At 41.2% G+C, this 27,049-nt stretch overlaps 1 protein-coding gene across 1 annotated transcript; it reads right to left on the minus strand.

Moving 5' to 3' along the window:
• Positions 1 to 1,783: 1,783 nt before the first annotated feature.
• LOC134812119 (mucin-2-like) lies at positions 1,784 to 27,049 on the minus strand. Its single transcript, XM_063819311.1, has 8 exons — positions 26,863 to 27,049; positions 26,583 to 26,678; positions 16,357 to 16,483; positions 16,167 to 16,230; positions 4,194 to 7,748; positions 3,494 to 4,051; positions 3,230 to 3,322; positions 1,784 to 2,973 (listed from the first exon to the last, which is right to left on the minus strand). Exons 1-8 carry the CDS (start codon positions 27,023 to 27,025, stop codon positions 2,923 to 2,925), a joined length of 4,707 nt encoding a protein of 1,568 aa, XP_063675381.1. The 5' UTR covers positions 27,026 to 27,049; the 3' UTR covers positions 1,784 to 2,922.

Genomic DNA, 27,049 nt, shown 5'->3' on the forward strand with positions numbered 1-27,049 from the left:
AAATATGCTAAATAATACGTTAATAACACAATAAAAACACAGCACACTAGCTGCAGTGCCGGAAGCTGAAATACACATAAACACAAAATGCATACAGCTGGCTTTACAAAGTAAAGGATCATCGGAATACACACTGTTATAAACTATGTTATTTAATTATGTTCACAAAACATGCTACTTCATGGTGGATGCCTGCAACAAATTCGATTCAGTTCAAGTTTTTCAAAAGTTACCAGTTCGGCCGTTTCCTAATTAGTTCATTTTATCCAGTTTAGGTTGTCATTACTAATATCTTTACTGTTACAGTTCGGTCTCAGTTTCATTGCTTGTATTCGCTATCACCATAGAAGCACTGGTTGCTCTATTTCGGAGGATTCCAACAATCCACAACCTCATTTCCGTCATCCTCCAAACATAGAGCAGCGGGTTTAGAGAAGCGTTTAGGACTGTACATAAGACGTCACTTAGAAGCCAGCTGTAGAAGTACATAAAATGGTTATCGTATATTGGACCCGGGTATGTCTTGGACGTCACCATGGTGTAAGTGAAGAGACAGCAGTTGATGAAAGGAAAGCAATTGCAACAGAGGAAGAGGGCTGTAAAGTAAGTAATGGTGATTGAAGCATGTTGATTTCTCCTTTGGGATACATTGTTTGCGACAGGATCTCTCCGGAGCATAAGAATCGAGAGAAGAAACGTCAGAAACACGATGATTGTAGGTATTCCCAAACAAGCGCTGTAGTTAAACATGTAGCAGGTTAACAGTGGTAAAAATTCTGGGGGTATTGGCGATGCGTCACTACTAGCGTAGCTGTTACTGTTAGCCATTTTGGGATAGACAAAAAGTAGAGAGTTGCAAATGCAATGGTAAAGGAGGTAAACAGCGATGGACACAAGAACTGCTCTTTTGTTGATTTTGTAGAAAGGGTACTTTATGGCAATCGCTCGTGATAACGACAGTGTCATAACCACGAATATGGACATTAGTTGAAGCAGCAGGAGGACGGAATTCCAAATGGAGTTAACTACAGAGTTGCTGAGTAACCCAGCAGTTCGGTTGTTCAGCAGACTAAAAGCAACTGGAAGGTGAATGACGGAGGAACCTATATCGATAGAACATGCCACTATGTAAAGAAGAGCTGACAGATTTCGTTTCTTTGTGCTGAGGAAATATTTCAAAGCTAGACAGTTTCCCGGCAGTCCGATCACAAAGCAGACAAAGAGCCCGCACGCAATCAAGCCATCATAAATTCTGTTATGAGTTTCCAAGGTCAAAGTGTCATTAATCATCCTCAAACTTATAATCAGCGTAGCTTGAATCAACAGAAGGCCAGTTTCTCGGACTACTTTATCTCAAACGTATGTTAAGACCTCTAAGTACTGAGTAATTAACCAATAAGTGTATGAAACTGTGGCTCACTGGCCCACGTTTACGTTTATTTATTTATAACCTAAGACACCGGTAGTAAAATAATTAAAAAGGAAACAACTCATAGTCATAAGCCGAGGCACGGGTGCGCTAATAGATCGCGTGGTTGAGATCTGTACTGGTATAGTGTATACTGTATACCAGTATAGTGGTACATGTTGGGCACAGAAAAAGTGTGCAGGTGATCTGACATGAAATGAAACGTTGTAGGTCGTTAATAATACGTGGACCATTTCTTAGATTACACAGAAAAGTGGCGGGATTAGATACTGTTATTTGATAGTCAAATTAAATTTACATTTTTTAAAAAGATGATGCCTTTTTGTACTTTAGAACGAAGTAAAACTCGAAATCTTCACCTCTAGCGAATTTTCAAATCATTCACGATTACTCATTATTACAGAGCCCCGATTAAAATAAATAAAATTAAACTTCAAATCCGTTGCAGAAGTCTTGATAAAATTCAGTGTTTAGTCAAAATTAAAAGCAAGTAAAATAATTAAAAATTAAACACCACGAAAGAGCTTTTTTAAAACAAAACAATAAGAAACGATTAGTAGTTGAAATAAGCGTCAGACTATACTTAAACCAGACTTACAACAACAGTTAACGTAAAGATACATGCATCAAAATCTAAAACTCAAAACTAAGCACACAAAAGCAAACTGTAAATATTTTGTTTCTCAGGAAGTTTAAACCGATATTGTGACCAATCATTAAGTGATAGTGGTATGATAACACTTGTTCTTACACTCATCAACGTGCTACTATCACAGAGTATCAACATTCGATACACCAATAATCGAGTAGGTAGAAATGATAATTCAAATGTACGCCTGGTAAACGTATCCAAGATCTGGGAAAATCTCAACGAAAGCAATCGATTCAAAATTAATGTGGAAATAATTTAACCAGGTTCAAAGTTAATAATAAAAAACATGCAGCCCCAAATCACGACTTTATGTCAACGATAAATCAGTGATGTTCAGTGTTCACGGTTCAAAAATCAGTTATTGTTTGGAGCGTTGTTTGTTTTCCACCACTCGAGCAATAATTCTCTGTAGGATGCACAGTGTGCACGATGAACAGTGTGCACGATGAACAGTGTGCACGATGAACAGTGTGCACGATGAAAAGTGTGCACGATGAACAGTGTGCACGATGAACAGTGTGCACGATGAACAGTGTGCACGATGAACAGTGTGCACGATGAACAGTGTGCACGATGAACAGTGTGCACGATGAACAGTGTGCACGATGAACAGTGTGCACGATGAACAGTGTGCACGCTGCACAGTGTGCACGATGAACAGTGTGCACGATGAACAGTGTGCACGCTGCACAGTGTGCACGATGAACAGTGTGCACGATGAACAGTGTGCACGATGAACAGTGTGCACGATGAACAGTGTGCACGATGAACATTGTGCACGATGAACAGTGTGCACGATGAACAGTGATCACGATGAACAGTGTGCATGATGCACTCAGTGTTATGATTGTCTCTTACAGCACTCGCGTCGGTGTATCGCCAAGTGCTCCAACTGAAATTTGAGTGATGTTAGTAAAATACACGTTAAAATTGAGCATTATGGTCAGCTATACAGAAAACGACGTGAGTTCTTATCAGAACCATTCACAGAGTGAATTGTGCATTCTGACGTGACTGTAAATATGGATAGAAAAAATACAGCATTTCAACAGACTGTTATTAATAAAAGAAGACTATATTATTACTAAAAAATACATCATTAGTTTATCGTTTCTAAACTTCAGACTGTAAGAGTGTATAATCAGTACCTCGCATCTGAGGGAGCAGTAGAGAGCAGTTGCACACCGTCTACAGGTGATCTGGGCTGTGGAGTAACAGTTGTAGCACTGTCCTGTTATCTTCTGAAATGAAGGGAGTTTAGTAATTGGATGGAGAAATTGTTCATTTTGGGCAATGATACTTAATATGAATTATGCTTGGAATAGACAAATTATCAAGATAATAGGCAGATGGTAAGTCTGAATATGGAATATGAATCATGCTTCAAAAGATAATTTAAAAAAGTTACGTACATTTTTGTTGGGCTCTCTGTTTTCATCCCAAATGTTCGTTGTTGTAAGTTTTTCAGACTCGGTTGAATTGTTATTGCCAGGAGTAGAACACAGATTTTGTCTATTTGCGATAGGATTAGGGGATATATTCTGCGAGCAATCGATGGGGACAGAGGTTGAATTCTGCGAACAGGCAACAGGAGCAGGAGAAACGTTCTGCGAACAGGCGACAGGAGCAGGAGAAAAGTTCTGCGAACAGGCGACAGGAGCAGGAGAAACATTCTGCGAGCAGGTGACAGGAGCAGGAGAAACGTTCTGCGAACAGGCGACAGGAGCAGGAGAAACGTTCTGCGAACAGGCGACAGGAGCAGGAGAAACATTCTGCGAGCAGGCGACAGGAGTAGGAGAAACATTTTGCGAACAGGCAACAGGTTTGGAGAAAAGATTCTGGGAACAGACAACAGGAGCAGGGGTTACATTCTGTGAGAATGCAGCAGAAGTAAGGGTCGAATTTTGTGAGAAGGCGTCTGAACCCAGGGATGGATTTTGAGAATTCGTGACAGGCGCAGTGTCCCTAATCTGATGAAAGATAAAATTAGTATTTTAACTATAAAGTGCCCAAGTTTAATCGTATTTGAAATGTTGTCGCTTAAATAGATCTAAAAAATGTGAGAGAAAGGAATTGAAATCATAAATAGAATTTGTCGGTGTAACCACTGACCTTTTTTAAACTGCTGACAGCAACAGTAATCAACTCGTGAAGTAAGGTGGCAGTCAGAAAGTTGACGGACGTAGCTCTCTCCTCTAGTCTTATCACAGCTGCCCTAATAGCTAGTTCTGAGGTTGTTTTGACAGAGGCAACCATCAACATCTGATGCAAAACTTGTGAAATGCCTCGAGCCATCAGAATAACAGATTTGTTGGGATACACGGTAGTATGTTTCTGGTCAGATGGGGATGATGCAGGAGGAGGAGAGGTCTTGCAATGAAAGGTAGCAGGATGTTGACGGGTGGTCAATGTGGACGATGTTGAAGCCAACTCCTCGGGGGACGCTTTTCTGCTGGAAACATATGGCACTACTGAAACATGGTCCATTCTTGTGTTGGAAATAGATGGCACTACAGAAACAGGATCCATTCTTGTGCTGGATACAGATGGCAATACTGAAATATGGTCCATTCTTGTATTGGATACAGATGGCACAACTGAAACACGGTCCATTCTTGTGCTGGAAACAGATGACACTACTGAAACATGGTCCATTCTTGTGCTGGAAACAGATTGCACTACTGAAACAGGGTCCATTCTTGTGCTGGAAAAAGATGGCACTACTGAAACATGGTCCATTCTTGTGTTAGATACATAAGCATGGTTTGGTCCTGTGCTGGACCCAGATGCTGTATCAAACAGCTCATCAAGGAAGAGAGTGGCAGAAAAAGGAGTTGTTTGTGAAATTTCCTGCGAAACAGCATTTGTAGTGGAAGTCATGCTTTTTCCCTCTGAAGATGTTTGGCTCGAAATAAGTTTATCGAGAATTTGAGTGTTGTTGCTGTCAGGGCCAAAGTTTTCACTTCCCTGAGATACAGGTAATGCCATACGATTGTAGTTCCCTACGTCCCTGAGTTCAGACGATGTCTGAGACGCAGGTTTCTGAGTAACAAACACGTCATCTTCATCACCATCCGAGTCAAACAGCGAAGAATAACTATCAAAGATGGTGAAACTTTTGATGTTATGATTCGCTTGGTTCTTACTTTTTCGAGGTAAGCCGGATCTGCCCGAAGCGGACGTTTGTTTAGCATCTGATGTTGAAATATCATCATTCTTTAGTTGAGGTTTTAAAGATGTTTCCTCATTCTTTATAACATTACCAAGCGATGGAATTGATACCGTGCTAGCCGGTGAGGCCACCTTTTCGAACGGATGCTGAGTTGGAGTCATTGTTAACTGGAAAGGGATTGTTGGAATAGTCTTGACAATGTCGTTTGATTTTGGGGCCATACTACTCGTTTCCACTGAGTGGAATTTCCTGATGATGGAGTCATTCTTCTGGGAAACAGTTTCAGTGGGACAGGATATACTTTGCTCAAAAGGTGGCACCACAGACGTTTTGGGAAGAGTCAAATGATTGGATGGTGCTATACCGTCTCCAGTAAGACTAAAAGAAACATGATTTGTGCAAGCTGATATGGATGTCAAGGGCCCATTAAGGGTGGATGGGCCAATGGGTTTATTGCTACCAAAAACAGGGATAGAAGTTGATGACATTTGAACGGGAAGAAGCGGCGTAGTAGGTAGACTGCACTGAGCAGGACTGGGTAGATCAGAAACTTTCTGGTTTGTAGCACTGTACGGATACTCTGCAAATGTCTTGGAAAAATCCGCTGACGAATCCGTATTTGAGGGAACATCTACTTCCGTAATGAATTGAACCGGAACAGAGTTCTTAGTGGACGGATTACATGCAGAGTTAGGCGTTATTATGACTGAATTCCCTGCTTGGACCGCGGTGTATATCGATGACATCGGAGGATCTGGTTTTGGTCTTTTTCTTGACGGCACAGACTTGGTTGGTCTCTTCAATTGCTTCTTCTTCTTCTCCTGATTTTTTACGATGACTGCTTTGGCCATTTTACGGTTCACTGGAATCTTTTTTATCTTCTTCTTTTTTATGTCTTGAATAAAAGGACCCATCATAGCAAGATTAAAAGGTTCCAGCGGTTGGGAAATTATCTTTTTCGTGGGTTTTAATTCAGCGTCAAACTTCGGCTGGGCACTTGACGTGGCCTTAATCAACACAGTTTTTGAGGAAATTGGTACTTCAATTAAATTCGATACAGGCTCCTTATTTTTTGTTAGTGTTGAGGATTCTTGCGGAGAAGCAAAAACTTCAAAAGGAGAAGACAAAGAGTTTAAAATAGGCGGTATAACTGTTTCCTTCCCAGAGGAGGAGATATTCCTCTCTTCTTGGTCTATCAGCAAACTGAGGGATTCAAATTCCTTATTGGTAACCAAGGATTTCCCAGAGTTTGAACGCAGAGGAGGTTGTTCTTTTTCTTTCAGGACAGCGGGACTCGCTGCAATGTGGGCTGAAATGCCCCTCCCGTCTTGGTTCATTAAACTTCGGAGTGATTCCAATTCTTGATCAGTAACAGAAGTTTGTCGAGAGTTTGAACGCGGAGGAAGCTGCTCTGTTATCTTGCCTCCAGCAGGACTTGCTGCCACGTGTGCAGTTATCCGCTCTATATTCGAGTCAGGTTTTTGGGACTCAGTCGAGTCTTGCTCTAGAACTTTTTTCAGATTATTTTTAGCACTTGTTTCGACTGAATTCTCCGAGCTAGACGAAGTGCCACGTGAACTTAGGTCCGTCGTATTCCCGGCACTGTTCAGGCTGGTTACTTGACTTGAACTAGATCCATCCAACTGTTCGGAATTTGAAATGGAGCCAGCTGATGACAATCTTTGAATTTGTTCATTACCATAAGATATGAGGTGCTGTACCACTTCACGGTCTATTACAGGATTCCCCTGGGCCCGTGTCTGTTGCAAGAAGTCGTACAGTCGCATGTACAGGCCTCGTATCTGATCTGAACTGATGTTGCTGACCAAATCTCCAGATGGTAGTTGCGGAGGATGTTCAAGAAAGGGGTTTGGAGGGATAATAGTGGTGTTTTCTACTATTTCAGAACGTTCCTGTGGACTAGCTTCAGACTTAACAGGGCGTGTCGAGCACACAGGAGACTTTTTAAGCTTGGAAGATGGCTTGCTAGTGTTGTGTGTCCAACTTGAAGAGGGACAGTCAGGGATACTCCGCAAAGGATCAGAGTCCATATCTCTAGCTTTCTGAAGAGGTGGCAGTGACGTCATCAAGGCACTGTGATTGACAGTGACGTCACGAGGGGTCATGAGGGGAGGTGGAGAGTAGGATTGTAGACGAGGAGTTTTCTTGACGAGAGGCGACATTTGCAAGGGGGGCGGGCTACACACTGGGTACGCCATGTTGTGATTCAAGGGCTGAACGGTGTTGACTGGTCTGATGGGAAGTGTAGGAGGTGGTACTGGAGGTGGTGATGGTGTGTGAACTGATCTAGTCTCTTCTGGTATCAAAGCCTGGTCAGAGGAACAGTTACTTGCGTCTGAAAACTCTTTAGGCACTATTGGGATTGGCTTTTTTATAATTGAAACCGTACACTTCTTAGCCACAAATGATTTAGAGGTTTTTGGAGGTTTCGGTGGCGATCGGTGGAGCTTTCTACGTTTCTTTGGAATCTTTTTCTGAAATGAAAAACGAAAATTAAACTTCCGGTAAATCTTATCGAAGGCAGAAGACGTTTCCCTGAATTTTGTAGGGGATTTTGTAGGGGATTTTGCGCGTCGCACGTACGTTACAATATTTATAATTGTAGAATTTACAAGGATAAGATTTTAGAGGTCTCACTAAACTGCTCGTATTTAGACACAATAAGATATAAATATAACCGATAACTAAATAACACGTAACCCCACTCAGGCCGCCCATCCCAAAATAGCTGAAGTCCCCTAAAATACAGACTGAGAATCTTTACCCCTGTAGGGGATTTCAGTTCCGTGGTATTTGGAACATGATTTGGTGAGTAGATATGAAGAACCTGACCCAAACAATCAGAAAAACCAAGTTTCGACCTCTTGACCCACTCAGGCCAGTCACAGGAACAATGCACAACTATTTGTAGGGGATTTGAAAACCGTGTCAAATCCCCTACAAATCCAGACTGAGAATCTTTACCCCTGTAGGGGATTTCAGTTCCGTGGTATTTGGAACATGATTTGGTGAGTAGATATGAAGAACCTGACCCAAACAATCAGAAAAATCAAGTTTCGACCTCCCAACCCACTCAGGCCACTCCCAGGGGCCACGCCCATCCCAAAATAGCTGAAATCTAGGTAAAATAAAGATCGAAAATCTTTACCCCTGTAGGGGATTTATGTTCCGGGGTATTTGGAACATGTTTAGGGTTTTAAATAGTTAGTACCTGTCCCAAACCATCAGAAAAATCAAGTTTCGACCTCCCAACCTACTCAGGCCGCTCCCAGGGGCCACGCCCATCCCAAAACAACTTAAATCCAGGACAAATCAAGATTGAAAATCTTTACCCCTGTAGGGGATTTATGTTCCGGGGTATTTAGAACATGTTTTTGTGTAAAAATGGGTAGTACCTGTCCCAAACCATCAGAAAAATCAAGTTTCGACCTCCCAACCCACTAAGGCCACTCCCAGGGGCCACGCCCATCCCAAAATAGCTGAAATCCAGGTAAAATAAAGATCGAAACTCTTTACCCCTGTAGGGGATTTATGTTCCGGGGTATTTGGAACAAGTTTAGGTGGTTAAATAGTTATTACCTGTACCAAACCATCAGAAAAATCAAGTTTCGAACTCCCAACCCACTCAGGCCACTCCTAGGAACAATGCACAACTATTTGTAGGGGCTTTGAAAACCGTGTCAAATCCCCTACAAATCCAGACTGAAAATCTTTACCCCTGTAGGGGATTTATGTTCCGGGGTATTTGGAACATGTTTAGGTGGTTAAATAGTTAGTACCTGTACCAAACCATCAGAAAAATCAAGTTTCGACCTCCCAACCCACTCAGGCCACTCCCAGGGGCCACGCCCATCCCAAAATAGCTGAAATTCAGGTAAAATCAAGATCGAAAATCTTTACCCCTGTAGGGGATTTATGTTCCGGGGTATTTGGAACATGTTTAGGGTTTTAAATAGTTAGTACCTGTCCCAAACCATCAGAAAAATCAAGTTTCGACCTCCCAACCTACTCAGGCCACTCCCAGGGGCCACGCCCATCCCAAAATACCTGAAATCCAGGTAAAATCAAGATTGAAAATCTTTACCCCTGTAGGGGATTTATGTTCCGGGGTATTTGGAACAGGTTTAGGGGTTTAAATAGTTAGTACCTGTCCCAAACCATCAGAAAAATCAAGTTTCGACCTCCCAACCTACTCAGGCCGCTCCCAGGGGCCACGCCCATCCCAAAACAACTTAAATCCAGGACAAATCAAGATTGAAAATCTTTACCCCTGTAGGGGATTTATGTTCCGGGGTATTTGGAACATGTTTTTGTGTAAAAATGGGTAGTACCTGTCCCAAACCATCAGAAAAATCAAGTTTCGACTTCCCAACCCACTCAAACCACTCCCAGGGGCCACGCCCATCCCAAAATAGCTGAAATCCAGGTAAAATCAAGATTGAAAATCTTTACCCCTGTAGGGGATTTATGTTCCGGGGTATTTGGAACATGTTTTTGTGTAAAAATAGTTATTACCTGTACCAAACCATCAGAAAAATCAAGTTTCGACCTCCCAACCCACTCAGGCCACTCCTAGGAACAATGTGCAACTATTTGTAGGGGATTTGAAAACCGTGTCAAATCCCCTACAAATCCAGACTGAGAATCTTCACCCCTGTAGGGGATTATGTTCCGGGGTATTTGGAACATGTTTAGGGTTTTAAATAGTTAGTACCTGTCCCAAACCATCAGAAAAATCAAGTTTCGACCTCCCAACCTACTCAGGCCACTCCCAGGGGCCACGCCCATCCCAAAATAGCTGAAATCCAGGTAAAATCAAGATTGAAAATCTTTACCCCTGTAGGGGATTTATGTTCCGGGGTATTTGGAACATGTTTTTGTGTAAAAATGGGTAGTACCTGTCCCAAACCATCAGAAAAATCAAGTTTCGACTTCTCAACCCACTCAAACCACTCCCAGGGGCCACGCCCATCCCAAAATAGCTGAAATCCAGGTAAAATCAAGATTGAAAATCTTTACCCCTGTAGGGGATTTATATTCCGGGGTATTTGGAACAAGTTTAGGTGGTTAAATAGTTATTACCTGTACCAAACCATCAGAAAAATCAAGTTTCGACCTCCCAACCCACTCAGGCCACTCCTAGGAACAATGCGCAACTATTTGTAGGGGATTTGGAAACCGTGTCAAATCCCCTACAAATCCAGACTGAGAATCTTTACCCCTGTAGGGGATTTATGTTCCGGGGTATTTGGAACAGGTTTAGGGGTTTAAATAGTTAGTACCTGTACCAAACCATCAGCAAAATCAAGTTTCGACCTCCCAACCCACTCAGGCCACTCCCAGGGGCCACGCCCATCCCAAAATAGCTGAAATCCAGGTAAAATAAAGATCGAAAATCTTTACCCCTGTAGGGGATTTATGTTCCGGGGTATTTGGAACATGTTTAGGGTTTTAAATAGTTAGTACCTGTCCCAAACCATCAGAAAAATCAAGTTTCGACCTCCCAACCTACTCAGGCCACTCCCAGGGGCCACGCCCATCCCAAAATAGCTGAAATCCAGGTAAAATCAAGATTGAAAATCTTTACCTCTGTAGGAGATTTATGTTCCAGGGTATTTGGAACATGTTTTTATGTAAAAATGGATAGTACCTGACCCAAACCATCAGAAAAACCGAGTTTCAACATCTTGACCCACTCAGGCCGCTCCCAGGGGCCACGCCTAACCCAGAAAAGTTACAGGGGGTGGGGCAAAAGTAACGTTACATACGTTGTGTCTTATAGTTTATACCACCACCGTGTTTCATATTATGGACCTGTAAATTTGCAGATGGCATGCTGTAACTATTACGTCCATATGCATATAATATTAAATCACCTATATTGTTCTTTCCGGACATGCTAGACGCCCATTTATTTCAGATTACTGTAGATAGTTAATTGGTGCATCTGATCTGAAAAATTGAGGCCAAACGGATTTGAAATGACGAAGTTATCAAGCATTTTATGTATCTCGTTAACAAAATTGATTGGGTGATTATGTGATAGGACACCTTAATTGGGTTCCCTTGCTATTTAACGGGGTCGCCTAATCACCTGAACAGGTAATCCAATCACCTGATCACACGTAATTAATAAACTCGTTATGCCTCGTATCCCGGTCAAATGAGAAGCTACAACTCTCATTTTTTCAGATCAAACGTAATTTGAATGGCCAAATACAATTCCATAAAGTTTGGCTTGATCTGATAATCAAAACTATCAAATAAATGCGATAATGAACCTTCATTCGAAAAAAATTAGCATGAGTATTATTTGATTTAACATATTCCTTGAATGAGTGGTAATAGTAAGTCATACCAAAAAGAATACCCCGGAACACAAATCGAATACGGTGGTAAAGATTCTCAGTCTGGGTTTTAAGGGATTTTCAGATATTTTTGGATGGGCGTGGCCCCAGGGAGTTGCCTGATTGGGCTGAGAGGTCGAAAATTGATTTTTTTTAATGGTTTGGGGCAAATACCAACAATTAAACCATCTTAACAAATTCCAAATACCCCGGAACATAAATCCCCTAAAGGGGTAAAGATTCTCAGTCTGGATTTCTAGGGGATTTGACACGGCTTCCAAATCCCCTACAAATAGTTGCGCATTGTTCCTGGGAGTGGCCTGAGTGGGTCAAGAGGTCGAAACTTGGTTTTTATGACTGTTTGAGCCAGGTACTACCTATTAAACCACCTAAACATGTTCCAAATACCCCGGAACATAAATCCCCTACAGGGGTAAAGATTTTCGATCTTGATTTTGCCTGGATTTCAGCTATCTTGGGATGGGCGTAGCCCCTGGGAGTGGACTGAGTGGGTTGGGAGGTCAAAACTTGATTTTTCTGATGGTTTGGGACAGATACTAACTATTTAAACCCCTAAACCTGTTCCAAATACCCCGGAACATAAATCCCCTACAGGGGTAAAGATTTTCGATCTTGATTTTACCTGGATTTCAGCTATTTTGGGATGGGCGTGGCCCCTGGGAGTGGCCTGAGTGGGTTGGGAGGTCAAAACTTGATTTTTCTGATGGTTTGGTACAGGTACTAACTATTTAACAACCTAAACATGTTCCAAATACCCCGGAACATAAATCCCCTACAGGGGTAAAGATTCTCAGTCTGGATTTGTAGGGGATTTGACACGGTTTTCAAATCCCCTACAAATAGTTGCGCATTGTTCCTGGGAGTGGCCTGAGTGGGTCAAGAGGTCGAAACTTGGTTTTTATGATTGTTTGAGTCAGGTACTACCTATTAAACCACCTAAACATATTCCAAATACCCCGGAACATAAATCCCCTACAGGGGTAAAGATTTTTGATCTTGATTTTACCTGGATTTCAGCTATTTTGGGATGGGCGTGGCCCCTGGGAGTGGCCTGAGTGGGTTGGGAGGTCGAAACTTGATTTTTCTGATGGTTTGGGACAGGTACTAACTATTTAAACCCCTAAACCTGTTCCAAATACCCCGGAACATAGATCCCCTACAGGGGTAAAGATTTTCGATCTTGATTTTACCTGGATTTCAGCTATTTTGGGATGGGCGTGGCCCCTGGGAGTGGCCTGAGTGGGTTGGGAGGTCAAAACTTGATTTTTCTGATGGTTTGGGACAGGTACTAACTATTTAAACCCCTAAACCTGTTCCAAATACCCCGGAACATAAATCCCCTACAGGGGTAAAGATTTTCGATCTTGATTTTACCTGGATTTCAGCTATTTTGGGATGGGCGTGGCCCCGGGGAGTGGCCTGAGTGGGTTGGGAGGTCTAAACTTGATTTTTCTGATGGTTTGGGACAGGTACTAACTATTTAAACCCCTAAACCTGTTCCAAATACCCCGGAACATAAATCCCCTACAGGGGTAAAGATTTTCGATCTTGATTTTACCTGGATTTCAGCTATTTTGGGATGGGCGTGGCCCCTGGGCGTGGCCTGAGTGGCTTGGGAGGTCGAAACTTGATTTTTATGATGGTTTGGGACAGGTACTAACTATTTAAACCCCTAAACCTGTTCCAAATACCCCGGAACATAAATCCCCTACAGGGGTAAAGATTTTCGATCTTGATTTTACCTGGATTTTAGCTATTTTGGGATGGGCGTGGCCCCGGGGCGTGGCCTGAGTGGGTTGGGAGGTCTAAACTTGATTTTTCTGATGGTTTGGGACAGGTACTAACTAATTAAACCCCTAAACCTGTTCCAAATACCCCGGAACATAAATCCCCTACAGGGGTAAAGATTTTCGATCTTGATTTTACCTGGATTTCAGCTACTTTGGGATGGGCGTGGCCTGAGTGGCTTGGGAGGTCGAACCTTGATTTTTATGATGGTTTGGGACAGGTACTAACTATTTAAACCCCTAAACCTGTTCCAAATCCCTCCAAATACCCCGGAACATAAATCCCCTACAGGGGTAAAGATTTTCGATCTTGATTTTACCTGGATTTCAGCTATTTTGGGATGGGCGTGGCCCCTGGGCGTGGCCTGAGTGGGTTGGGAGGTTGAAACTTGATTTTTCTGATGGTTTGGGACAGGTACTAACTTTTTAAACCCCTAAACCTGTTCCAAATACCCCGGAACATAAATCCCCTACAGGGGTAAAGATTTTCGATCTTGATTTTACCTGGATTTCAGCTATTTTGGGATGGGCGTGGCCCCGGGGCGTGGCCTGAGTGGGTTGGGAGGTCTAAACTTGATTTTTCTGATGGTTTGGGACAGGTACTAACTATTTAAACCCCTAAACCTGTTCCAAATACCCCGGAACATAAATCCCCTACAGGGGTAAAGATTTTCGATCTTGATTTTACCTGGATTTCAGCTATTTTGGGATGGGCGTGGCCCCTGGGAGTGGCCTGAGTGGGTTGGGAGGTCGAAACTTGATTTTTCTGATGGTTTGGGACAGGTACTAACTATTTAAACCCCTAAACCTGTTCCAAATACCCCGGAACATAAATCCCCTACAGGGGTAAAGATTTTCGATCTTGATTTTACCTGGATTTCAGCTATTTTGGGATGGGCGTGGCCCCTGGGAGTGGCCTGAGTGGGTTGGGAGGTCAAAACTTGATTTTTCTGATGGTTTGGGACAGGTACTAACTATTTAAACCCCTAGACCTGTTCCAAATACCCCGGAACATAAATCCCCTACAGGGGTAAAGATTTTCGATCTTGATTTTACCTGGATTTCAGCTATTTTGAGATGGGCGTGGCCCCTGGGAGTGGCCTGAGTGGGTTGGGAGGTCAAAACTTGATTTTTCCGATGGTTTGGGACAGGTACTAACTATTTAAACCCTAAACCTGTTCCAAATACCCCGGAACATAAATCCCCTACAGGGGTAAATCGATCTTGATTTTACCTGGATTTCAGCTATTTTGGGATGGGCGTGGCCCCTGGGAGTGGCCTGAGTGGGTTGGGAGGTCGAAACTTGATTTTTCTGATGGTTTGGGACAGGTACTAACTATTTAAACCCCTAGACCTGTTCCAAATACCCCGTAACATAAATCCCCTACAGGGGTAAAGATTTTTGATCTTGATTTTACCTGGATTTCAGCTATTTTGGGATGGGCGTGGCCCCTGGGAGTGGCCTGAGTGGGTTGGGAGGTCGAAACTTGATTCTTCTGATAGTTTGGGACAGGTACTAACTATTTAAACCCCTAGACCTGTTCCAAATACCCCGGAACATAAATCCCCTACAGGGGTAAAGATTTTCGATCTTGATTTTACCTGGATTTCAGCTATTTTGGGATGGGCGTGGCCCCTGGGAGTGGCCTGAGTGGGTTGGGAGGTCAAAACTTGATTTTTCTGATGGTTTGGGACAGGTACTAACTATTTAAACCCCTAAACCTGTTCCAAATACCCCGGAACATAAATCCCCTACAGGGGTAAAGATTTTCGATCTTGATTTTACCTGGATTTCAGCTATTTTGGGATGGGCGTGGCCCCTGGGAGTGGCCTGAGTGGGTTGGGAGGTCAAAACTTGATTTTTCTGATGGTTTGGGACAGGTACTAACTATTTAAACCCCTAAACCTGTTCCAAATACCCCGGAACATAAATCCCCTACATGGGTCAAATCCCCTACAAATCCCCTACAAAAATCAAGGAAACGTGCTCTCATCGAAGGTGGCATCTCTAATACTTAAGATAAGGCATACCGGTTATTAATCAGCGTAGTATAATTTGACACGGGAAATTACAAGCAACCATCGGCAGTCCTTTATTCTACACCAAATTACCCTATGCTGCGCTTTCATGCGTGTGATAAATACGAATGACCACTGCTATTCAAATATAGCATACTATGACTCTAAACATGTTGCTAAAGCAACCAACAAGCCGACAGATCGATCTTTATTTCTTGACCGAATAAATACTTCATTTAATTACGTAACGAGCTGCATGATCGATCGATCGCGATCTGAGCTAAAATTAAATAAAACAGTACACGCGCGCAAGAATTGATCCCGATACCAATAGTTGTTACATAGCGCGTTACAAAACCGTAAAGTATTGCGTCAAGTTGCGTCGCAGGATCTACTTATAATACCACGTTGTCAGGGATAAATTGGTCGCTTTACTGGAATTGGGACCCATCGGAATTTAATGTTTAATAAAGATCTTTCGACAGGAAATGGTACTTAACACCTTAACCAATTTGTAATCGCGCTGCATCAAGCATTTTTTTTAACACGTCCATTTCTAAGGTTTCGCGATAGAAAAATCTTCAATATTTCGCTCCCAAAAACGTCAACAAAAATCTTCATTTAAATGACAAGATATCCATTATGGGAACGTGATGGGGGTACAAGAAGGGCACAGTGAGCACATTTGAAGCATCAACTTTTCTTAAACTGGACTAACCTGCTGAGGCGCCTCTTTAACTAACTTTCGCTTTCGTTTTATCGGTGATCTAGGTGATGTTGACCTGAAGAAAAAAAAAAACATAATTAACATAACAAGTCATGAGATAACAATTCCTGAATCAGTGAAAACATTCAAAAACGTGAAGTATGCAACAGGTCGATCTCTCAACTATCCATATTGCCCATACCTGGAATTCTCGAATGGATTCTTTATGTACGGATTCTTTTCCTTGCTGACGCAGTAAAAACAGTGCCACTTTTCCTGGGCGATATGCTGGGACGTTATTATGGTGGGGTGGCACAGCTGGTGATATCCTGGAGGAAATAGTTTGTCATTATCAGTATCTCATACTGTTGAAATATATTAGACCAGGTGTGATGTTATAGTAATCTCATCATCACCTGGTGGTGAGAAGGGTGTGTCGGTGAAATAGTACGAAACTATTTATTAGGATTCCCTAAATTTAATATATTGAGATATTCTATATCTCGTTATAAATATTATATCTGGGAGAGGCCATCTATTCGCACATTTTATACGCTCAAATGCGTTTTCTTTGAACTTTGAAGAATGTAAGAAAATATTAGGTCACCAGTGCGTTAAAAAGCCTCGTGATATTCATACCTACATTCTGTACGTTCCATCTGTCAAACAGACTAAAGCAGACTAAAGGCGTGTTCTTGAGCTCTGCTACACGTCAATTAAATGCATATACGAACACCGAACAGTACATATAATATGATATAATGTAATATATAAGAAGACAGATTATATACAATATATTTATATATGACGTGAATAGAGACAAATAGCTCAGTACAGTGTACAGGTTCAATGAGATACGAAGGCCAATTAGTGGTATGTAAGGTATGTAGTACAAGCTAACAGGTATATTATAATGATGATGCTACATTTCCATTTTCCAGTACATTCCTTTAAATATTGGCAGGACGTAAAGTATTTCCTGTTACATATATTGTTTGGAATGTCGTACAAACGTTCACAGAGAGTCGTGTGATCTGGTAACTTGTTAGGATTAGGATTCTACATCTTCAAAACACATACCAGAGCATACCAGTCCAGTGTTAGATAAACATGTTGTAGGTGTGATACTATGCCAAACATTTCAAAAAATCGTCGCGTGAAATCACTGTGATTGTACATCATGTCATTGTTCTACAGCAATTTTAGCTCTTCATAAAATAGACCACACGTAATAGCAAGATTGTTTATGTAAACAATTCAAAAGAATGTGCTACATAATTGCCTGTGTTGCAAGGTGTATTTTACATTATCAGCTGTAAACACACGGCACAACCTTTATCACACACATAGAGAGTGCAGCTATGTGGTCAGTAGTGTGTGTAACACAAAGAGTGCAGTGTGTGAAATAATACGAATAGAATGTAAGCCAGATACCTCATTCTTATATAAAAGTCAAGGTTACCAAGGCAACAATGTTATTATAGCATTATTTATTATTGCATCCCACATAAAATGTAGCAATATTTCAAGTGGGATTTGAACAAATACACTCATACAGTATTTATTAATATTCATGATTATAGAGAGTCCTTTACCTGTATTTCAGACGGTGATAATGAATATTGGACTACAATTAATTTCCTTCTCGGCTGGAACGCGGGCGTAAGCGGCCGCTGCATCCATACTTTTAGCCGGTTATATTTTTACCGATAAAAATTTCACCGCCTTAGGTTTAGCCGGTCCTGATCTTCAACGACAAAATACTTATCGGTATCCAATTTTTAATACGATTATTCTTCGCTTAATACGATAATAGGATTTCACGTACAAACATTGAAATTCTACGAGAATTTTAATAGGTTTACTTAGATTGAGCAATGAGATACAGCACACTCACACCCCTTTCAGCACTCACACCCCTTTCAGCACTCACACCTCTTTCAGCACTCACAATTCACATCTCTTTCAGCACACACACGCACCTCTTTCAGCACTTACACCCCTTTCAGCACTCACATCTCTTTAAGCACACACACGCACCTCTTTCAGCACTTACACCCCTTTCAGCACTCACATCTCTTTCAGCACACACACGCACCTCTTTCAGCACTTACACCTCTTTCAGCACTCACATCTCTTTCAACACTCACACCCCTTTCAGCACTCACACCTCTTTCAGCACTCACATCTCTTTCAGCACACACACGCACCTCTTTCAGCACTTACACCCCTTTCAGCACTCACATCTCTTTAAGCACACACACGCACCTCTTTCAGCACTTACACCCCTTTCAGCACTCACATCTCTTTCAGCACACACACGCACCTCTTTCAGCACTCACATCTCTTTCAACACTCACACCCCTTTCAGCACTTACACCCCTTTCAGCACTCACATCTCTTTCAGCACACACACGCACCTCTTTCAGCACTTACACCCCTTTCAGCACTCACATCTCTTTAAGCACACACACGCACCTCTTTCAGCACTTACACCCCTTTCAGCACTCACATCTCTTTCAGCACACACACGCACCTCTTTCAGCACTCACACCTCTTTCAGCACTCACATCTCTTTCAGCACACACACCTCTTTCAGCACTCACACCCCTTTCAGCACTCACATCTCTTTCAACACTCACACCTCTTTCAGCACTCACACCTCTTTCAGCACTCACACCTTTTTCAGCACTCACACCTTTTTCAGCACTCACACCTCTTTCAGCACTCACACCCCTTTCAGCACTTACACCCCTTTCAGCACTCACATCTCTTTCAGCACACACACGCACCTCTTTCAGCACTTACACCCCTTTCAGCACTCACATCTCTTTAAGCACACACACGCACCTCTTTCAGCACTTACACCCCTTTCAGCACTCACATCTCTTTCAGCACACACACGCACCTCTTTCAGCACTCACACCTCTTTCAGCACTCACATCTCTTTCAGCACACACGCACCTCTTTAAGCACACACACGCACCTCTTTCAGCACTCACACCCCTTTCAGCACTCACATCTCTTTCAACACTCACACCCCTTTCAGCACTCACACCTCTTTCAGCACTCACATCTCTTTCAGCACTCACATCTCTTTCAGCACTCACACCCCTTTCAGCACTCACACCTCTTTCAGCACTCACATCTCTTTCAGCACACACGCACCTCTTTAAGCACACACACGCACCTCTTTCAGCACTCACACCCCTTTCAGCACTCACATCTCTTTCAACACTCACACCCCTTTCAGCACTCACACCTCTTTCAGCACTCACACCTCTTTCAGCACTCACACCTTTTTCAGCACTCACACCTCTTTCAGCACTCACACCCCTTTCAGCACTTACACCCCTTTCAGCACTCACATCTCTTTCAGCACACACACGCACCTCTTTCAGCACTTACACCCCTTTCAGCACTCACATCTCTTTCAGCACACACGCACCTCTTTAAGCACACACACGCACCTCTTTCAGCACTCACACCCCTTTCAGCACTCACATCTCTTTCAACACTCACACCCCTTTCAGCACTCACACCTCTTTCAGCACTCACACCTCTTTCAGCACTCACACCTTTTTCAGCACTCACACCTCTTTCAGCACTCACATCTCTTTCAGCACTTACACCCCTTTCAGCACTCACATCTCTTTAAGCACACACACGCACCTCTTTCAGCACTTACACCCCTTTCAGCACTCACATCTCTTTCAGCACACACACGCACCTCTTTCAGCACTTACACCCCTTTCAGCACTCACATCTCTTTAAGCACTCACACCCCTTTCAGAACTCACACCCCTTTCAGCACTTACACCCCTTTCAGCACTCACATCTCTTTCAGCACACACACGCACCTCTTTCAGCACTTACACCCCTTTCAGCACTCACATCTCTTTAAGCACACACACGCACCTCTTTCAGCACTTACACCCCTTTCAGCACTCACATCTCTTTCAGCACACACACGCACCTCTTTCAGCACTTACACCCCTTTCAGCACTCACATCTCTTTCAGCACACACGCACCTCTTTAAGCACACACACGCACCTCTTTCAGCACTTACACCCCTTTCAGATCGTAACCATAAAATCGAAACTTTGATACAAATGTGATCCAACCATTATTCCAGCCAAATAAATAATAACCGACAACATACTCAAAGCACGCCATATCCAATTTCAACTCTCACTCCTCACGGAGCCAAAAGAACCACATACTGCTAATATAAACAGACAATTGCCCACAAATTTCGGACGATCACTTGACTTTTTAATGACCACTTCACAACTTCACACCATCCGGGTCTAGCCACCCAACTGATGAAATGGTAATAAAATGAAACACCCGTGCTTAATTATACTATTAAATGTAAGCAGGATCTCAGAACTACTAAACGGAACTCACTTATGTTCCGGGCTGGGTATTTTAATTTCCGGCCGTCTGAGGTTAATTTACTGTTTTTTAATTAACAAGCGTATCTTCGGTGGACATTTTACTTGTAGGATTGTGTGCTAGGTTCAGTTGTTTTGATCGAGCTGTGAACCTTTTCTAAACAGCAAGCATCGACTTATGTTATGCATGGCACGTGTGCACTGTGCAGCTATGTAGACTACACCATGTTAAAAGTTAACAGTGGTCATAGAACTTTAAAAGTTGCCTATTTTTCAACATTTCAATCAAGTTGTAATCCTGTAATGTACACACCAGTAACAGTACTACATACTGCTTACATCTCAGTAAATGTGAGCTGAAATAAAGTAGCGGGTGATACTAACATCATCTTTAAGTGTCTAGATGTAGGAGGTCCACAAACCCAAGATAATTTGGGAATAAATTATTTATTTGAAAGGCTCCGTATTCGTAACGACTAAAAAGTAGAGCACTTTAACGTTGCTAGTTTATTTTTTACTAATTTTGTTAATTAGCATAGTTGAAATGCTACACTTACTAAACCATTTACCACAAATCTAAAAAGGTGGTGATGTAACGTTTCGTTTCCCAGCAGTTGATGTTAAAAGATGAAACTGCGACTGTTGAAGACTAAGAGAATGATCTGCGTGGTGACGGTAATGTTGCTACTGCTAGTGTTTATAGTTGAAATGTTCTCCTACTACTCAGCCTCAGTACCACAAAAACTGCAAAATCTTCAGACCAACCACCCTAATGACAGTGTAAACCTTAAAGAAATTGGGAAGACAAATGGAGGACCCCTCCAGATTGACAAGAAGAAGCATAATATTCAGATTGCAACAGAGAACATCACTGTGCCCCCAACTACCACTCCGCGACTCATGAGAACAGAAGATAAAGATAGAGATAACAAGTGGGAGCCAGGAAGAAAGGAAAATGAGTCAGGAGGAAAGGTAAAGGATTCAGGAGGAAAGGTAAAGGATTCAGGAGGAAGAAGGATAAAGAAGTCAGGAGGAAGGGTGACTGAAAGGTTTCAGAACAGCCGAATACAACTCTGGGTAAGTGGCCGATGTGCAGCACCAGATAAGAACAATATTCTGGTTCTTTCCCACTGTGACCCTTCAGTCGACCAACAGTTCACTTTAACGGATAGCGGGATGTTACAGTACGATAATACCACCAAGTGTGTTGTTGTGGGGGAAGGTTATTCCAACATTCTGAAACTAGGAGATTGTTCAGATGGAGTGGAGTTTGAAGTTATGAAGGGTGTTTATTTAAGAGCAAAACATGAACAAAACAAACAGCTCTGCATGTCCCCAACAGTTGAGAATGCAGGGAGACTTGAAGCAAGTATTAATAGCTGCTTGGGGAATGTTATATCTCTGACACCTTGCTCAGTGAAAGCCTCTAGGATCAAAATTGAAACCGAAAATGTTTTCAAGGAGAAAATGAAACCACTGATAAACGGCAGAGGTGGGCTTACGGAGGATTGTGATTTTCCCGCTTGCCGACTCAACAAACCTGCAGACCCTATAATCATGACAAATTCTTCAAATACCAAGTGTAGGGACGTGTTTACTTGCGTGACAGTCATCACTAAAACTGCACGAAGGCCACAGTTAGTAACCCGACTTGCTCAGTCCATCCGGGACGTCAGGGGAAGTGATCTGAGGATCATAGCTTATGATGATGGACCACCACCGGGGGACTATTCTGAAGAGGTGTGGGCAGATATTGCCACATTTCCACTTCTACGATATATCATAGGTTCGGATAGGGATCTTGGGATATCTTTAGGGAGAAACTTGGCGTTGAAGCAAGTAAACACTCCGTATTTTCTGTTGCTAGATGACGATCACATCATATCTGGCAATACAAGTATTGAGAAGATGCTTGGTATACTAGAGAGAACAGATGCCACATTAGTGGGAGGTAAGTGTGCTGGTAAGGACCCGTTCGCTGGGAACCTTCAGTTTCTTTACAGACAGAACTATAAAATGTTGCGAGTTATTAGTGGGAAATGTGACAGGGAAATTCCACAATTCCCAGGTTGCTCTCAGTGCGATATTGTAAGCAACATATTCCTTGCAAAAACAAACGACATTATAAAAATGGGCGGTTGGTCGGACGAGCTGAAGATTCTGGAACACACAGACTTCTTTGTGATACTCAGGGCAGCAGGAATGAAAGCAATGCACTGCCACGATTTCGAGGTTATAAACCAACAAGAAGTAACTCTTAACTCAGAGTATTATAAATTACGATACGGTGTTTTACGTCGGGGCCACATGATGAGTTTGGTGATGAGTAAGTACAATATTGATGGGTTAGACCAATGTGGTGGGTGGGTGGTGGGTGGGGACGGGAGGATACTGTGTTTACAGTGCAGATTTAGGCAGTTCAATTGTTGAATTGTTGATGTGTTAAATAATTAATGATACATAAGTCGTAAGGTTAAAGAGCCAAATTGTAAATAACATTAATTTAGCCTCAGTGCTGGGCTTTATTACACAAGGGACAAATAAAAATGTTTATTCAAGCTAAGACAAAAAGTCAGAGAAAGAGTTTTCATTATCCGGAAATTGAAATAATCTGCTTCTATAAATATTTCCTCTAAGCTGTTTCTAGGCTTGTGTATCAGGGCCAGGGGTTTGGGTTTTATAAATTTGGGCTTACCCTGGTGACATATATATATATATATATATAATAAATAGTTGTTGTTTGGTTTCCCAAAGAGAGTGCTCGACTGCAGTTAAGCAGGAGCATTATTTTATAAAGGAGCAACATGTCATAGCGCTACAATTCATTATTCTATTTGGCACTGATGATTGGTATTGTTTTTATACATATCATGAAACGGATCGTTTGCCCGCCAATTTGATTTGTTTCAATTGTTCGAATTATATATATATTATAACAGTTATTTTAATAAACTTGCTTTCAGAATGAGACATGTAAAGATTACACAATCGATAGCTTAATGTGAATTTCGTGTTTTACTGTTTCACTGAATGTCTCAAATATATATATATATATTTATATCAGCAGATTTATAAATCTGCTGTTCATTTGTAGCTATTACCTTGCTAGTTATGAGTAAATTTTTGCCTTCCATCAATTGAGTGCAGCTTTCAGTTTCAAAATTTTCAGTTTATTCAGATTTTTCGTTTTCGATATTGCAAATTTTTAATAAATCATGTTCAGATTATGGTGATAATGGATGTAAAGGTACTTCAACCGAATTAACAATCCAACCGTGTGTATGACGTGTCCCAGTAGCCAATCATAGTATATATATATATATATCTGATGACTACTTCAGTAAGGAGTAAGTAAAATGATTTAGTTAAATACTTTAAATATCATTATTCTTCAAGATAACCTGATTTATAATAACTGATCAAAGATCATTCGTCCTTCTTTTCTTACGAATATTAATAAAAACTGTAATTAATCATTAGCTACAGAGGTGGAAACACAATTGTCGAATTAGTTCATTACAGGATCAAAGGCATCATTTTTATTGACGAGGAAAATGAACGCCAGTGTGTAGTCATGATGAACCAAAAATATCTTCCAACAAAACGAATATTGTAATATTATATTGGGTGACTGGATACGGTTTGTTCATGGTACGTTCTAGGTCGGGCAGATTATGCAGAAATGGAAAATGGTAATCATATTAGGATATACGGAAGCAGAAAGGACCCAGAGGATATCATTTTTAATGATGGTAGAGGAGAGACATTTCCATCGCCACTTACATGTACACGTTAACACGTACACGATACACGTACACGTACGTCCATGTGATAGAGTTTTGGAGCCCATTTCAAGCCTGCTTAATCCTGAGCTGCTATTATTATTTATATTATTGTGAGAGAGGTGGAAGAGTGTAGTTTGTAGTACTTATATAATGATATACAATAGTAATATATACGTGAGAACTGAGAAGTGCGTGAGTATTGCGTGAGAAGTGCGTGAGTATTGCCGATTGCGCGACATGATCATTAATTGAGTCATCACACTGCACTATATAAACCTTTCCGACTGTTCACATTGTTACAAGACGTAATCTAAAAATGTTCTGTATATGTAGACATTAGAAGAGATTCGTAGCAATTGTCTGCAACGTAAACTGAGTATTATAAAATTTACAGTCTGTAAGAGTAAAATACATGAAGTTTAAATCTTAACGCTCTTGATTAGTATACGTGATTTATATTAGGACTACGGCTGCTAACTTATTTTGCAGTTACATTCTGCTGAACTTAGAAACATAGTTTTACAAGATTACAGATCAAGTGTAATAACTTCTTATTTATAAAGAGATCAGATAAACAATCGTTTACACATGTTCTTCTTAAAGCATAAACTTAATTCAACTATTTAAGTTCGCAATGTGTTGACCGATCTGTGCGGAAATTTATGGATTGACAGAGTTGCTGCGCCATAATACCCTGTAACCACGATATCCCCATAAACTAATTTATCCTGATTGGAATGAGAGGATTCTGGAACATACAATACTTATACAATACTACACAATGTACACTACCATATACATACTTACAATACTTGTACAACACAATGTACATAACGATCTAGCGAGGACTTCATCTCGGGCTGTTTGATATCCCCGAGTGTGTCCACAACTGTTGATATCACTAAAACAATAGCCTCATGAAAAACAGTGAGGAGATGGTGCACTAGAAACCAAGTACACAGATTAACACACAGTGGTACACAGCAGGCAAGGTTAGATAGTAGGCAAGGTTATACCTTGACCTCATAAGAAGATATAACACTCGATACTAGGTGTGTGTTTTCAGTGTTTCTAGGCCGTTTAATATGGAAAATGCAAGGGTGAAGCCAGCGGATAGATTTAAATTCATCATGAAGAAATCACATTTTGCCTACTTGGGCATGAGTAACCTTATTAACTAGTCGTCTGTCGAAGATTGGTTAACATTAAGACATTAGAATAACGTTGCATAACGGGAAATTTAGTCCACATATTTCACAACGTCTGCTAGATGGAGAGTTATAAATACTGAAAACGAAGCACCATCTGCATCATCAATGTTCATCGTGCGACTATAATAATATCTGCACTATGATATATTCTGCAATATTTAATGTATTGTGTAATGTATATTTAATGTACATATTGTACTAAAATAGTAGCACCAAAGAGTAGCCACTCATAACCTAAAATTTAAGACCTTTTAGGTTATGACACTGTTAATGTGCAGCCGTCTTTTGCAATAGTTGGCCTTGAAACTTTAAAATGGAGTCCAGAGGATTTATAAAATCACAGTTTGAGCGCCAGTTGTTAATATTGGTGCATTTTACCCAAATCTACCGATTGAATAAATGTATTATATAGTTTATACTTTATATTATATTTCCGAAAGTGTTTATTTCATAACTGAGGTCTCAAGACATGCTTCCTGGTTAGAAACGTTCTAGAATCTTCTGGAATATTCCTATCTGGACTCTTTCAAATGCGAAATTTTCCATAATCACTTGATTTATTGGGGTATATCATATTATGATATGACGTCACTAACCATGGAATACATTAACAATTCAACATTTTTCAGCCGGAAAACGATATAATGGAATTTCCGGTTCAAGGCTATCACAATAAGATAACAAATAATGTGGAATTCTTTAAAAGCAAGTTAGTTGCTAAGAACGTGTAACGTAGATCTAATTACACTTAATGTAACGAGGCAGAGTTTTCAAATACGGCTTTATCTACCAAATAATCTGGCTAACAATCAAATAATATTATTATATTATAATGTCCTGTCAATCCTCCGCAATCAATCCTTGGTAAATTAAAGCGCGAACCATCAATATCAAAACCGGGACACCGATAAAATGTTCATCAGTGTCTCAGTTTCTAGTCTCAGTTTTCATTGAAAACTGAAATGATCAATGTATTATCTGATCAGTTTGATCTAATTAACTAATAATTTAATTAACTAATTAGGTGAACTTACCAACATTGCAAGTGTCACACAGTATTATCTCATTAGGAGGTTCTGACTCTCCGAGTTTACAAACCACACACACAATCACGTCCGTCTCCGCGGCAACTGAGGGAGCTACGTCAGAAGGTAATAGGTCTAAATATGTATAGTGAGAACGTTCTCATTATACACTACATGTACACTACTAATACTATTTGTTGACTTGTCTGTAGTGTAATAATTGCTTAAAATTCCATAAATTTAACATATTTAAACTAGGGATGTGTCCAGGTATGTAACTAAAACCTACCATCAAATATGTTGATCCAGTCAACAGCAGCCACACTTCCATCATCAAACTCTGCTACACACTCCTTCCTCGCCAGAGATATGGATCTGATCTTGGTGTAGTATATCTTGCCATTGGGGACCCGCGCTAGTACCACGTCATTTATATGATAGGGAAAACTCATGACTACCACCGAACATAATGTGGG

Source organism: Bolinopsis microptera, chromosome 3, assembly GCF_026151205.1.
Source record: "Bolinopsis microptera isolate Bmic1 chromosome 3, MBARI_Bmic_1.0, whole genome shotgun sequence".
In the NCBI taxonomy this organism is placed as follows: Eukaryota; Metazoa; Ctenophora; class Tentaculata; order Lobata; family Bolinopsidae; genus Bolinopsis; species Bolinopsis microptera.

What these genes read in the sequence shown, in the direction of transcription:
- LOC134812119 (XM_063819311.1), bottom strand. Translation starts at nt 27,025, where the DNA reads ATGAGTTTTCCCTATCATATAAATGACGTGGTACTAGCGCGGGTCCCC. An exon ending in ACAGAGAGCCCAACAAAAAT is followed by an intron (nt 3,323 to 3,493) that starts GTACGTAACTTT and finishes CCTTCATTTCAG; the next exon opens with AAGATAACAGGACAGTGCTA. An exon ending in ACTGCTCCCTCAGATGCGAG is followed by an intron (nt 2,974 to 3,229) that starts GTACTGATTATA and finishes CTCAAATTTCAG; the next exon opens with TTGGAGCACTTGGCGATACA.